The sequence below is a fragment of the Hippoglossus hippoglossus genome, chromosome 7 (genome assembly GCF_009819705.1).
Source record: "Hippoglossus hippoglossus isolate fHipHip1 chromosome 7, fHipHip1.pri, whole genome shotgun sequence".
Classification (NCBI taxonomy): Eukaryota; Metazoa; Chordata; class Actinopteri; order Pleuronectiformes; family Pleuronectidae; genus Hippoglossus; species Hippoglossus hippoglossus.
In genome coordinates, this window is record NC_047157.1 from 19,216,695 (window position 1) to 19,229,436 (window position 12,742).

The 12,742-nt window shown below is 41.8% G+C and overlaps 1 protein-coding gene across 5 annotated transcripts in view; it reads left to right on the top strand.

Moving 5' to 3' along the window:
* The window catches only part of LOC117764871 (glutamate receptor-interacting protein 2-like), a 33,134-nt gene extending 20,593 nt beyond the window's left edge, over positions 1-12,541 (top strand). For 4 of the 5 annotated variants that reach the window (XM_034590977.1, XM_034590978.1, XM_034590979.1 and 1 more), the window contains exons 13-24: positions 1,455-1,600; positions 1,702-1,782; positions 2,131-2,194; positions 2,596-2,741; positions 3,231-3,375; positions 3,644-3,783; positions 4,346-4,528; positions 4,622-4,781; positions 7,260-7,374; positions 7,691-7,918; positions 8,971-9,117; positions 10,448-12,541. In XM_034590977.1, coding sequence (XP_034446868.1) covers positions 1,455-1,600; positions 1,702-1,782; positions 2,131-2,194; positions 2,596-2,741; positions 3,231-3,375; positions 3,644-3,783; positions 4,346-4,528; positions 4,622-4,781; positions 7,260-7,374; positions 7,691-7,918; positions 8,971-9,117; positions 10,448-10,645 — 1,753 coding nt within the window. In that variant the 3' untranslated portion in view covers positions 10,646-12,541. Of the gene's footprint in view, positions 1-1,454; positions 1,601-1,701; positions 1,783-2,130; positions 2,195-2,595; positions 2,742-3,230; positions 3,376-3,643; positions 3,784-4,345; positions 4,529-4,621; positions 4,782-6,829; positions 7,188-7,259; positions 7,375-7,690; positions 7,919-8,970; positions 9,118-10,447 lie in introns of those variants that run through there. The other variant, XM_034590981.1, reaches the window with a different exon arrangement.
* The last annotated feature ends 201 nt before the right edge of the window (positions 12,542-12,742 follow it).

A 12,742-nucleotide genomic window follows, 5' to 3' on the forward strand; every position in this document is an offset into this window, starting at 1 on the left:
ATGAGCTTTTTTAATGAGCTCAACACGAACTCAGTCATTTTGACACATGTTCCCTCTAAATGATCAGAGCCTCAGGGAAACAACATGGTTCATAATCTACTTCAGTGTTATCCGACAAATTAAATTATCTAGGGAGAGAGAGGGAGAGAGAGAGAGGAGGGTAAACCTGAGGCTTGTGGGGCCTCGCAGGGTCTGAGGGCGGCTGCTGACTGTACCTTCATCAGGAACTCACTTTCAAATACTTTAAAAACTACAGGGGTACTCGGAGAGCACATACCACCAAGGCTGATGGGTCACTTTATCACCATATTGCACATACATGTATTGAGATCACATACATATATGTGGACAGATGTTTTCTGCAATCTGTTGACATCAAACCTCACTTATTCTATGACATAGTTGAAAATAATTTCATTCAATTTTATTTTTTTACTCTACAGTAACCGAATAAATATCATGGATGGCTGATTTTCCTTTTTTCATTAAGATCTCAGCATTTTAACTTGAGAAATTCACAAAGATGTTAAAACGAATGGCTTCACAATCACAAAATGTTCAAGAAAGAGAGACAAATGCTGTAAGTGCTCCCTGATCCGAATAAACAACAAAATGAAACGGGCTCTTCACTGACCCATTAAACATCCTTCCACCAAGTTTAATGCTCATCCGTCTGCTAGTGTTTGTGCAATGCAGCTGAATAACTAACAAAACAAATCATCTTGACACATCAACAGAAAATCATCAGGACAGTTACTCTAGTCTTGAGTGTTTCTGACAAATTAAGAGCAGCAGTAGTGGATCCATGGTCCACTGAAGCAGCCAGTGTTTGTATTGGTGTGTTGTACATCGATCGACTCTACGTGTTTCAGTCCAATTACCACACAGCTCTGATCAGGCCAGCGCGTAGTATCTGTCCTTGTCTGGTACGATTAATGACGGCGTCTGTGCCGGCAGCTCTGGGCCTCCTCCCCGAGGTCTGGTTACATGATGAGTCCAGCAGCGGGTTGGACAGGAGTGAGTCAAGTACAGCATCCGACCGTGATGCTGGCATCTCAGCCTCCACGCAAGGTTAATGAGCAGCGGTCATCGGTGAATTAATATCAGTTGACAGTGCTTCTGCGTTTGCCCTCACAAATGGGAGTCTGATCAAACGTGTGATGTGTGTGTGTGATTCTTTTTTTTGTCTCGCTCTGTGTCTGTCTGAGATTATGTTGCAGGTTCACATAAGGTCAGTTTGAAAAGTGTGTATTTCAAGCCGAGAGGCTGTACTCTGTTTTGTAGATGGTATTTTAAACATTCAGCCCATGATTCGGTGTTAAATTTAACTTTACATTCTCAAATCATAACCTTCTTCTGACACGTGCGTACACAGGCTCACTGAAAATCTGTCGTCCTATAATAAGTTCTCCAACAATTCAAACTTGTCTATTGATTTGTGTGTCTGTGTAAAGGTGTGGGCTGCTGCAGGTTGGAGACAGACTCTTGTCCATCAACGGGATCCTAACTGAAGACGGCACTTTGGAGGAAGCTCATCAGCTGCTCAGAGACTCGGCTCTGGCCAATAAGGTCACAGTGGACGTTGAGTTTGACGTAGCAGGTATCCTCCAGCCGACATCCTCCATTTAAACCCGGTTAACTTCATGGACTCTTGTTTATTTGTGCCCTTCTGCTTAAATCTTCACCCTGAATCTCCCGTAGAGTCGGTGGTTCCCAGCAGTGGCACCTTCCATGTGAAACTACCCAAGAGGAGAGGAGTGGAGCTGGGCATCACCATCAGTGGTGAGTTTGTTGGCAGCAAAGTGTACACCAGGGGGCAGTGTTGCTCAATAATCCCACACGGACCGGCATACAGTAAACTTCCTTTGAATCAATGTGCTGTGATCCATAAAACTCAGGGTTGCAAAAGCATGAGGGCGCATAGCTCATTAACTCCGAATAATAATGGTCTGTACCAGCATTCATCGTGACCCTTTCTGCACTAACTAGCTCGGGAAAAAGACACAAACAGGAGGCGAAGAATGAGCAGAGCAGCAAAGAGAAAACAAAGTTGATTCATTTAAAGTATTTGCTCACAGTTACCGTGGTTTTTATCATCACATAACAGTTTTCTTTCCTCTGTTTTTCCAGCGAGTAAGAAACCTGGCAAGCCCCTCATCATCTCCGACATCAGAAAAGGAAGTATAGCACACAGGTAAGTCCTGTCAACAAAGAAGTCAATTGCATTTTCTTGTAAATACAAAAACAGTCCGTGGCCTTCAGTTCGGATGCTGGTCACAGTTGGGAGCAGGTTTTTCTGAACACTTCAGAGTGAACAAGGCTCATGAGGGGTTATTCATGAGTGAAACAAAATAGTTTTGTGAATCCATTGTGTAATACTAGCCTAATTGGATTGAGCAATCATAACTGGATCAGTAGGGCAGAGCAGCAGAATTTCAGCAGGGCTCAGTGTTGATTAGGTTGAGGGTGAGGTTAGGGTCACCCCCAAGGATCCCACCGAGACACCAGGCTAATAGGATTCCCACCGTGAGTCAGGAGCTGCAGCTCTCTGGTCCCAGTTAATAGTTGTGATCCTCTCGCTCTTGTGTCTGGCAGAACAGGCACCCTGGAGCCCGGAGACAGGCTGCTGGCCATCGACAGCGTGCGGCTGGAGAACTGCACCATGGAGGACGCCATGCACGTCCTTCAGCAGGCCGAGGACATGGTCAAGCTGCGGATCCAGAAGGACGAGGACAACATTGGTACATTAATCACCTAAAACACACACCATGGTATTTTTGGGTTCATTTAAACATTTAGAAAATGACGACATGATGATTTCAAGTTAAACATCATAGAAAATAAGTAAATCCAACAAATATCCACATCCATTTAGTATTTTTTTCTTAAAACATTAAACAGTTCATTGACCAATATTGTACGACAGATTAATATTCTGTCAACTCACTAATCATTTTATCAACTGTTGGTTTCAGCTTTACACTAAATAACTATAGTTAAAATTAGCTCCACCGTGTCCAGCTACCACAGTAAAATGCTGTTTATGCATCAATGCATCAGTTTAAATAAGCGTTTTTCTCTTAAAGTCATATTATTATGATGCTTTAAGTATATTTTCCCATTAGCTCAAATAAATTACTCTTTTAAATAGTTTTGTTTCTTCTCAGGATTCTTTGTGTTTTATATAATCTTGACTCTTTTTTTTGTTTCTGTTTCTCCATGTGCTGTAGATGAGTTGGAGATGTCCGGCTCTATAATCTACACAGTGGAGCTGAAGAGATACAATGGACCACTGGGCATCACGATTTCTGGCACAGAGGAGCCCTTCGACCCCATCGTCATTTCTGGCCTCACTAGGAAAGGGCTGGCAGAGAGGTGAGAGGAGGGCGGGGGGGATGAGGATGAAGATGTTGACACTTACATTAAACAGAGGCTGGTCAAATCTGTAGTGACCCACTCTGGAAGCACTTTTTTTTTAACGTAAGCGAGACAGTAAACAATGGCTGTCTCGTCTTTGCCTATGACAAGAAGCCTCTTTGTGTCCGTCTCAGTCAGCACATTGGCAGCCTGACCGGTCTCCTGGCCCAGCCTGTCAGTACCGTCTGGTATACTCTGGTGTCTCTGTCTCCTCCTAACCCTGCAGGACCGGGGCCATCCATATAGGGGACCGAGTCCTGGCCATCAATGGGGTCAGTCTGAAGGGAAAGCCACTGAGCGAGGCCATCCACCACCTGCAGATGGCCGGGGAGTCCGTCACCCTCAAGATCAAGAAACAAGCAGACAGTATGTTTGGTTTTTCATTTCAAATTGTTTTCATTTTTTATTTCTTATAGTTTCCAATTGCAGTAACGAGGTGAGATAAGAAATTCAAACAAAACAAAAAAGTATAAACAAGAACAATTTTAGATTTAGATTAGATAAAAAAGTGCAGATAGATTGATAATAATGACACAATGAGAAACTAATATTCACTTTTCTTTTTTATGTTGTGTGCTCCATGGGCAAAAACATTATTTTAATGACTGGGTGCCATTTGCAATGAAAAATTCCAGTGCTTCAACTCTTTTAAAAAATCGAATTCACTTCTTATATTCGACACCTTCCCTTTTACTGATCATACATTTCCTAGCACAAAATAAACTTGATTTAAAAAGCACTTTCAGTAAAAAAGGGGAGGGGAAAGAGGAGGAGTTATTAAATGAGACAGAAGACAACATGGACATAAACATAGACACAAATGTCAATCAGAAAATATGCTATAAAACATGCTTTTATATGCTTTTTTAAAATGTCAAAGTGCACTTTGTCCTGTGTCATCGTGACCTGAGTTAGTGTTTGTTCTCAGAGTCTGATGGTCGACAGTCTCTGGACAGAGAAGCTGGGTTCCTCAGTGATCCAGAGGACGAACTGATGGACTCCCATAAGATGAGTAAACACTCAGAGGTCTATTCTGCCACTGTTCCCAGTATAGACTCTGCCATGAGCTCCTGGGACAGCTCTGGGTTCGACGCGGGGTACAGCAGCCAAGGTGAGGCCCACTTGGATGGTCACTGCCTAAAAATGATCCATTTCCCCTTCATCAATTTAGACCTCTGCCGTTTTCTTGTGTTCATATTTCCAGGTACATATCTTCACAAAACCTCCGATATATTGCTCAATCCAAATGACTGGAGGCGCACTCAGCTCAGGAGCCACACGAATTCAAGCTCTGCGGGTTTAGTCCACCACTCGGCACTGTATGACGGGAGGTTCAGTGAGGATGAGTGGGACAAGATACCAGGGTGAGTGCAGTTTCATTCCTGTCAATAACTTGTCTGATGTCAGTGCAGCTTTAGGTGTTTTTGATTTCACAGCAAAAAACATGTTTAATCTAATTTAAGTCATTATGTGTATAAACAGTGGTGGAAAACTGTACTTTGGTAAAGATTTGACTTGAGTATTTTCACTTTATGCAACTCTAGACTGCACATTTCAGATGGAAATATTGTACATTTTACTCAACTATATTTATCTGAGTGCCAGTCATTGCTTTTCATATTCAGATATAAATACAGGTTTGATATGTGGGTTGTTGATATTTCAACAAATACATCCCCTCTAAACATCTCAGAGGTCATCTCAGCTAAAATGGAAAAGTTACCTTTAAAATGTGTCTAAGATATGGACAGATCTCCTTGTATGTTTCAATTATGACCAAAAACAATCTATATGAACTAATACAACTAAATCATTGATTCATTACAGATGTATTGTTTTTGTCCATATTGAATATATCATTCAAGCATTCACAGTGTACGTCAGAAAAAATATGTGAACCCCTTGGAGTCAGGAGGTGGTAAACTGAGTCCAACCAATAAATCCAGATCGTGGGTTTGAGCTTCTTTAATCTATAAAAAAAGCATGCAAATATTCTGAGGTTAATCTAGTGACGTGAACCAATTATCCCAAAGAAGGGATCTCAAGAGACTTTGATTAAGAATTTCTAATTTTCATAAAACTGGAAAGGGTTGAAAAGCAATGTCAAAGGGTTTAGATATTCATGGTCCATATATCTCAATTAGAATGGCAGTAGAGGACGTCCCTCAGCCCAACAGTTCTCTAAATATGCCTGATTCATGAACGACCCTATCTCGCTTCTTTCTTGGCCCATTTCCCATCTTCCTGGAAATCTGTTGTAGTTTGTGTGTGAACCTGTAGAGAGGGGTGAAAACATAATCTTGTGCAGCGGAGGTAGCAGAGTGTCTTTAAATAGAGACGACTTGTTACTCTCCCTCGAGGCGGGCACCCAGCTAAGATGGCTCCGAACACAAAACCCAGATGCTCAGTGAGGTAAAGACGGAGGAATCATGGGAGCCGTTTGACGTCATTGTTTGAGTCCAACCTGTGCTAATCACGGTGCGTGGTTGCATGAAGCATGAGCTTGACAGCGGGAGAGGAAGCTGCTGCTCCTTTCAAAAGGAATAGAAGAAGACGTGACTTGAAGTTTGCCAAAGAGCAGCTTGACACTTTGTAGCCCTTCTGGGACCAGTGAAGTAAATATTTTACAGAATTCATTCAAACGAAATGATTCCACCTCCTGATGTCCGAGCCCAGACTCTAACCCAGCAGAAATTCTAAGGAATGACTTCAAGAAAAAGTCCTCCTGAACATTTGTGCAGCTCTGACTACAGCTCCAGTACTTGTCTGAGATCGTTGCAGCCAAAGTAGGTTCAACCACTTATTCAATTTAAGGAGTCACTTATTTTTTCCACCAGCACTGTAGATGATTGAGCGTGTTCCATAATTAGACTATAATTGTTTGTGTGTTATATTCTTAAGAACATTGTGTTGATTGAGCATTGTTATAAGAGAGCCTGTGACCCAAGCATTTCATTGCAAGCGACTGCTTAATGTTATCGTTGTGCATATGACAATAAACTCTTGAATCTTGATGAATATCAGATCACATTTTATGCCAAGTTAATACAGAGATCCAGGTACATATATTCCAAAAATTTGATTTGTCCAAGGAGTCATTTTACTGCAGAATGAATACTTCTATTTTGGATTCTAGTGTATTTAGCTCATAATACTTATGCACCTAAATTTTGAATGCAGTACTTTGACTGTAATAGCTTATTTTTACGTGGTGTATCGTTGCTTTTATTTTGATAATCTGAGTACTATTTCCACCACTGTGCACGAGTAAAAGCTTCTTTCCTTCACCTTTTACTTTTCAAAGTCACTGACATAAGCAAACTGCACTGTCTGAGCTACTTTCTCTTCATTCTGTATTGTATGCTTTCATATTTTGTGCTCTTCCAAACTGTCCTCTTTTCTGTTTTCTCAGGTATTCTCTCTCTCATCTGCTTTACTAACTGCCCACGAGCTCTTTGGTGTTTTCACATAGACGCATCTTTTTCTGTCACCCCCTTGTCCACAACAAAACCCCTCAAAACGTCCACGGATACATCAGGCTTATGTCTCTTCACATTTCAATTATTTTTCTCCCCCTGAACTCTTCTGTCACATGTTCTCACTTTTCTGTTTTTTTGGGGGGGGGAGGCGACGTTACTTTTGTAAACCTGAACTCTTTTAAGAGCTTTATCTAATCTAGCGGATTTACAATAAACCCTCACGGTTGGTCCTGTGAGATTTTCAAAAGGGACTCTCCAGCGTGCGGCCCAAAAAACGGCATCTCCCATGCTGCCTTTGTATGCAGTACCGGCCTCCAGACTGCAGGGCTGCTCTCACGTTCTGGTTCCTGCATTGTCATATAGATTCGTCAGCCCTCCTCGTTGCCATGGCACCCTAAACCATGACGACAGCTTCTGGTCCCAGGCTCTGCAGGACCTCGAGACCTGCGGCCAATCGGAGATTCTCAGGGAGCTGGAGGTACGCTCACCCCTCCTTCTCCTGCTTCCTCTCCTCCTCCATCTGCTTCGTCCTCATGACCAGTGTCGACCTAAATGATCATGCCAGATGAAGCATTATAATAATCACCAGAGTGTAATCTGTTATTAAATCTGACAAGACTGGCCAGGCACTCGCTGCCATACTGACCGAGGAAGGGTTTGTGCAAAGCGTCTGCCTCTAATCACATTGTGTGCAACATAGTAGAGATTATGCTTGTGTGTGTACTTAAGTAGTTTTTTTTTGTCTTTTTAGTGCATGATGATATAATAATCAGTTTCATTTTGTGCTCTTTCAGGCATCCATGACAGGTAGTGCACTTAGTCTATACCTAGAGGAGACCAAGACCAATGAGGACTTGATGTTTCAGTCTGAATTTAGTCCCATTAAAAGGGAGGGAATCAACCACACGGAGTCAAAGACTAAAAGTAGCCTGAACACATCGGCTGGAGCCAGAAATGCAGCGGCCAGGGGCAGAGGGGACCTCTGTGACGGTTTGTCCAGTACGACCCTGGCACTGCACAAGGTAGTTTGTGTTCACTCTAAACATCGCTCATCAGAACAAGCGTGAATAAGTGTAACGTGTCCCTCTTCAACAATAAGGTTTTACACCTTATGACCTAATCTCTATAAACACACTCCACATGTTAGAATCGGTTGGCAAGGGACAAGATTCTGGGCCGAAAAAATCTTCCGGTTTCCATTCTTTAGTTTGACCAATTACATTTGAGCAGAGTTCAGTTGTCCGTAGCTTAACTGTATGTGTGGTGCAACCCATTGACTGAAATGCATTGGCTTATGGGCTTTTTAATTCATTCATATGCAGATAGCTGTAAGCAGATGTTCGCAAAAATGTCCTCTGAACCTAAAACCCCTACATGAATACCCCTGTTTTGTGTGGAGAGATGTTGGATTCATGTGATAGAAGGATCAGACTATAAATAGTGTCTCGGCCTGAATATCCACTGTCTACACCGGAAACCCTAAAACATTGGCTGTTGCCCTCTTTTCTTATTCCCTTGTACTTGCATGCAGCCACCTTATGCATTCTATTGAAACCTCATACTCTATAAACAATATACTCGTAATGTAATCTGCAAGATGTGATCCGAGGCGTGATCAAAACATCTATATCATTATTGACTGATCACCCAACTGCTCTCACAGCTTGATGAACAAGGTACAAACAACAGCGTCCTGAGGGAACCTGCCCATTATAAAGTTTAGACCTGCGTGCCTCCTCCACTTGACTCACTCCTGCTTTCAGTTCATTATAACTGGACCCAGTGGATACCTGGCCAGTCAGGACCTGCACCGTGTGTATGACAAAAGCACACAACACCCATTATTACAGCATTACCTGAGCACTGTTTGCTGTCATCACTGCTTCTCACCCTGTGACATGCACAAGGTGCGATGCACAGATGTGAAGTTTTGAGGAGTCAGCATTGATTTGCATTCTTACTTCGATTGAAGAGTGTCCATTATCTTTGACTCTTGCAGATAGAGATAGATATTTATGAATATGTGCTGTGCAATGTAATCTCTGTGTAACTCTAAGGTCCCGTGTGTTTGCAGGTGACCGTAAGGAAAGACCTGGAGAGCCATGACTTTGGTTTCAGTGTGTCTGACGGGCTCCTGGAGAAAGGGGTTTTCGTCAACATGATCCGTCCTGATGGCCCAGCTGATCAGGCGGGTGTAAAGCCTTTCGACCGCATTCTTCAGGTACTGTTCTCGCCATAGACCGTAGATAAGGATGGACAACATGAAAGTACCCCAGAAGTGAAACTAAAGCATCTCCATCGCCATCTGGTGGCTGGCTGCAGTGTAGCTCATAATCCATGTTTCCTCCATGTTAGTGGCTGGGACATTGATCAAAGTTCTCGTTGAAGGTTCAGTGTGTAAGATTTAGGTGAGAGGGATCTATTGGCAGAAATTTAATATAAAATAATCCTTGTGATGTTTTCTATACCCTTGAATGGGCCCTTTATATATAAATACTGTATCTTTACATCGGGAGTGGGTCCTCTCTACGAACCTTTAAAACAAAAAGTTCTCAAAGATGGTTTCTTTCATTTTAAATGGTTCTGATCACACTAATGTATTTGTTAAATTACTGGGGGTAAGTTTGGTCTTAATTAGTTATTTGATGCCATATAAACATAAACAGCTGAGACTGACACGATTGGTCGAGCATGTGTATCGACCTCGCTACCATTGGCTCCATCCACCAATCGCTACAGTGCACACTCTGGCTCCAAATGTGCAGGATTCCAGCATTTGCATCATTGATGTTTTGGCTTCATTTCTGGATAGAAGGAGGAAGTGCACATGTGTCGTCCATCTTTATATACAGTCTACGTTTTTTGCCCATAGACCTGATCCTTAAATCAATAGTTTGACATATTGGGAAAATGGTCTCTTTGCGTTCCTGCTAAGACTCAGATGAGAAGATCAAATAGTGTTTGTTCAGTATGAAGCTGGATGTCGTTAGGGTAGCTTAAAGATTGGAAATGACACAATGTGCACTTGTAGCACTCAATAATTAGCTAATCATGTCTTCAAGTGCTAAATTAAAGGGACCAGCTGGTTATCTTGGTTTGGCATAAAGACTGCAAACACAACAATTGCTATAGGTTCTGTGCACTTCTAAATCTCACTAATTAGCCAATCACATGAATGCTAAATATGTGCTGAATAAAAGGCACCAGCTGGTTAGCTTTGTTTAGCGTAAAAAGTGGAAGCTGAGGTGACGGCTAGATAAAAATGTCCATTTTAGCATAAGGACTTCTTATGAGATTATTGTGATATTTCCAAGCAAACAGCAGATGGACAAGAAATAATCTGGAACACAACCAGAGTCTTTTCTTTTTCTCACCTCAGGTTTTGGATTCAACAGATGAGATAAAGGATAATTGGCTTAAGTGGTTCTGGCAGATTTTATTTGTTTTCCCGAAGCTCAACGAGCCCTCTCCCGTCTCAAAATGTCAAACTGCTCTCATGTGAATGTAAGAGCACGTTGAACGTTGAGTTTTCATTGGCTCTGATCTTCCAGGTGAACCGTGTGAGAACCAGGGACTTGGACTGTTGTCTGACTGTGCCCCTAATTATGGAGGCTGGAGACAGTCTGGACTTGGTCATTAGCAGGAATCCACTGGCAGCAGCAGACACCGGGCTGCCTGACGACTGTGACGAACCCTCAAACTCACTGTTCTGCTTTCCCGAACACATGACCAGCAGCATCGCCCTGTGATCGCAAAGAAAAGACACCAGTCCTGGGACACACACCAAACGCGTCACGCACAGTTTAGTTTGTCACATTGTACCTCTCAGAGAGACCTTCACACTCATGTTCCGCACGCAGAGCATCCGCTCACATGCACAAACACAAACCTCCACTCTCCACCCCCTGAAAGCATTTGTCACTCACAAAGCTACAAGTGCATGTTGTTCACTGTTCCCGGTTTTATGCACCGTTCCGTGGAGGCTCTGAATCTCCCCACCGCCCCTCCTCCCCCACAACACCAGAGGCAAAGCCACATGTAGAGTTATATAACAGGGGTCTCATGGCTTCTGACGGAGCCAGGATGTCATCACACACACACGCACGCATACACACACACACACACACACACACACACCTCTCCGGTCTGGAGAGAGTCAAACGCTGCACGTACGTAACCACTGCATACATTTACCTTCCTTTCCTGTAATGGGTTTCATGTTCTGATTCAAAGAACAAGAATCCAGTTGTGCAAAGTGGATTTTTTTTTTCTTTATGTTGAACACAAAAGACTCATGCATTGCTCTATATGCATAGAACACACACATGCCCACCCACACATAGACGGGGGGTGGGGGTGGACTGAGTTATTTCAGCCATGTCTTGGCTCACTGCCCCTGTTTCCAGTCTCTCCTCCACACTGCCCCCCCCCCCCCCCCCCCCAGAATGGACAGTGCCTCCAAATAGACAGAAAGCTCCCAGCTACTTTCCAAGTATCATGAACTATAATTTACACCCCTTATATCTAAATACCACAAATGCTTTTAAAGACACTCTAACCTTCCTGTTTTGAAGTGAAATGTCCCTTGACAAATAGTTATTTGTATTAATTATAATTTTTTGGTTACTTTCTTTTTTAATCCACACACAAAGTTTACAAAGATTGTTTTGCACGTTCTGCAAGTTTTTTTTTTAAACGCTGCATTTTCATTCACAGCCCACGTTTTCATCCAAAAATTCACTTTCACTTTTTCACGTTTCACGTTTCACGTTTCACTTTCACTGTGAGTTTGAGTTTCTGTTTGTGGCACCAGAATATTTTTTTTTAGGATTCGTGGTCTATCACAGATTTTTCCTTAAATGAATCACATCCTTTACCGGAACAAAGGATGAAATGCCTTTTACATTTTCAGTGACGAATGATTTCACTCTACATCTGACAAGGTTTTTCCATCAGTGGGATTTGTTTGTGCCATACCAGTATCTATAAGCATGTTAAGCATGCATAAGTAGCTCTTCCTCGTAAAACATAAAAAAAAACAAACACTGGATTAATCTCTGCACCAACTGGATTTCTGTGCGAGTGCTTCCCCCTTTTTCTTTAATCATGAAATTGTTTTTTTATAAAGCATATGTGTAACAAATCTGGTGTGTCGATCAAGCTGCCTCTCTGGAAATTAATACTAATTTAATACGTCTTGCCTGATGTGAACATGTGAGATCATTGCGGTTTTATTAAGAGCATTCTCAGAGACTGGTTCATCCTTTTTCAAATCTTATTTCTGAATCATGTCTTTTATTAAATGTCATGTACTGAGGTCGATTCTTGAAATTTTATATTAATTTAATGTATTGTACCTTTTTATTTTTACTGTATAATGTATCATGGTATGCAGTGCTTTATTTTTATTGATCGTACATGCACATACGGTGTAGTGTCTTCATTTAAGCTGTGATACTGAATGTGGCTGCACATTTCTTTGGGTTGATTACCACATCCTCCCTGAATATGTCAGGAATCTGTTCGAAAGAACTTGAAAGATTAATTGGATATTATTTTATTTTTGTTATTTAATTTATTATAAACTAAGAAATGTATTTCTTTTTATGGAAATAAAATTATGAAACCATAGATAGTTTTTCTCAGCTGTCTCAACAGTGTGTTGTTTAATTTAATTTAACCACAGCGATGATTCACACTGAACCAGGAAATGTGTCAACACTTAACAGAAGGTGTAATGCCAAGTTATCTGATTTTAATTTGACTGCTCCACTGAACTGTCCAGACTAATATATCTCAAATACTGGAAGGATTGTGATGAAATATTATTTAGACTCTTTCTCCCA